The following is a 2,285-nucleotide window of genomic DNA, read 5'->3' as shown; positions in this document are numbered from 1 at the left end:
CGATCGAGTGGTTTCGGGCGCTTGGCTCGAACCATGAACCGGAACGGCATGAGCCGTCGGTTTGGGACCCAAGAAATCAGGGTATTTCTGGGTCAACTCGTGCCAGTGCTGCAGCAAAAGTTCCCGCAGCTGGGTGTATGGGATGCTCAGTCGAGCACCGCGCCATACTTGCACATCGTGGGCAATGCAATCAGGCAGCGCGGACAACAACACCGATGCGAGGTGTCTGTCGCTTTGAGTCGTGCTCTCGCGTTTTTCGACGGCCTTTCAAAGCTTGTCGAAAGTGGCCAGGCTGCCGTCAAGCGAGCAATATTGCTCGAACTTGAAGCCGTGGAACTTGGTATATACGTCCACGGCGTACGCAAACTTCTACTCTTCGCTGCAGAACTTGCCGCGGAGCCACTCGTGATGCAGTGGGCGTATTGACCAAGGTTTGCGGCCGCGGCGTCGCGGCGCACTGCCTCCGACAGCGACGCGTAGACCAACGCGATGGTTCGTTTGACATCCGCGTGTTCGGATTTCAGGAGGTGCTCTAGCGCGGCTTTGGCCGCGCGAGCTTCGAGGAACTTGGCTGAACGATGTTCGGCCAGGTATTCCATGATGGGATCAATGAGCTTGGGCGCCACGTCATCAAGGACTGGTGGCGGGAGTGGTGGCTCAGATGACGGTCGAAGGACTGCGTCGTCGATGTGCCGACGCAATTTCTTGGTGTCGCCATCGAGGACGCGAAATGCACGCGTCAGGCCCTTGATGGACCACTTGGCTTCGTCGCCAGTGCATTGCGTCGCCTGAGTGGTCAGGCCTTCTCCTTGGAGGACGATCGTGGTCAACTCAAAGTGCCACTCGTCAAAGTTGTCGAGTCCACGCAGGTGATGGACGACAGAGAGGGTTGGGCGGGTTGCCACAGCAGAGGATGCGGTGGAGCTCATAACCAGTGGGATGGTGCAAAAGCCAGGGGGAACACTGGGTGGTTGCGGGTGAAACGGAAAGTAATTTAGCTTAGCTACCAGTGAGAACAACTGGCTCGAAAGGCTAGACGGACTAGCTAATGGCTAGCCAATCAGGACACGGCAACCTAATGATGTACCGTGGATATGGCTGGCTATCTACTATCTGAGGAAAAGCCTCTAAAAGGCACAAAAACCTCCTACTAGCTGCAGCCAATACTGCTACCTGAGGCTTCAGGGCAGTGATGATGTTCATGACAGAACAGGGTGTTCTGACTGATACAATTGTTGGTGTTACACATGGGCTCGCGGAAGCGGTTGTGCATTCGCCAGCACTCACACTAGGCGTTGACAGGGCAGCGCTTGAGCTCGGTAAGGTTACGATGGGAGTGAGTCACTCGGAGGTCACCTTTGTAGACGTTGGGGTTAATGAATTTGAAGCTGAGGGGCTGCTCCAAAGGTGTGACATCGTTGACACACGACTTGTTGATGGTGACCGTCGGGTCATCGGGGGTGTTATCAAGTTCGGTGGATGAAGTACTGATGCACGACATGTTGAGGCGGTCCGCTTAATCTGCACCCTTGGACGCTTCATCAGGCTCACTGCCCTCACCATCCGAGATGTAGGCGTAGTATCGTAGTAGGGCGTCGAGCAGACCAGTGGCATCATCGCCAATGTTGCTGAGATAGTCGTCATTCGTCGTCGCTGCGCTCGTCGAGCCATGATGTTAATGGGGGCATGGTCGGCATCGACGGCAATTCAACCGCTAAGGAAGTAAAATGCTTTTCTGGGGCTTGGGGCGTCGGGGACTCAAGGGAAAAGGATGGCACCTCGCGCGGGGAATGTTTCTGGGGATGATGGGGGCTAGCGTCGCTGGCACTTGCTTTGTGGAGCTTGATCTTGTCCATACAGGGCATGCACACGCACCATACGACGAACAAACGTGACTTGAGCTTGAATGATCTTGTATAGAAAATGCTGTACGATGGAGAACTGGTGCACGAGCCTTTCAACGATACCGATCCGGATGAACTTCCAGCACGCTACTCCAGGACGCGAGGAACCTCGTCGATGGGGCGCATAGGGTATACCTCGAAGGAGTCGCACGGACAACTTCTGCTTCCCAGCATAACTCTTCACCACAACACGAACCTTGTCCCCGAATCCGCGTTTCACGTGTTGCTCGATCGCCCTCCACTCCGCAATCCACTTGTAGATGGTACTTACGCCACACATTGTGGCCTTGACAACATTTCATTATCCACCAGCTTGACATGCGCAACGAGGGCATTGACGCATTCCAGCTTTTTGTTGTACGTGAACAGCTCCTTCGCCAT

The 2,285-nt window shown here is 55.0% G+C and overlaps 1 protein-coding gene across 1 annotated transcript; it reads right to left on the bottom strand.

Annotated features, from left to right (window-relative positions):
- Positions 1-1,640: 1,640 nt before the first annotated feature.
- On the bottom strand, positions 1,641-2,285 carry H257_03262 (hypothetical protein; the record flags this gene model as incomplete). Its single annotated transcript, XM_009827270.1, has 2 exons — positions 1,641-1,847; positions 2,214-2,285. The coding sequence occupies 2 exons, from the start codon at positions 2,283-2,285 to the stop codon at positions 1,641-1,643; spliced, it is 279 nt and encodes a 92-aa protein (XP_009825572.1).

Source organism: Aphanomyces astaci (assembly GCF_000520075.1).
Source record: "Aphanomyces astaci strain APO3 unplaced genomic scaffold supercont1.5, whole genome shotgun sequence".
NCBI classification, from domain to species: domain Eukaryota; phylum Oomycota; class Saprolegniomycetes; order Saprolegniales; family Verrucalvaceae; genus Aphanomyces; species Aphanomyces astaci.
The sequence above is the reverse complement of the archived record's forward strand: the minus strand, read 5'-3'. Positions and strand labels throughout refer to the sequence as shown.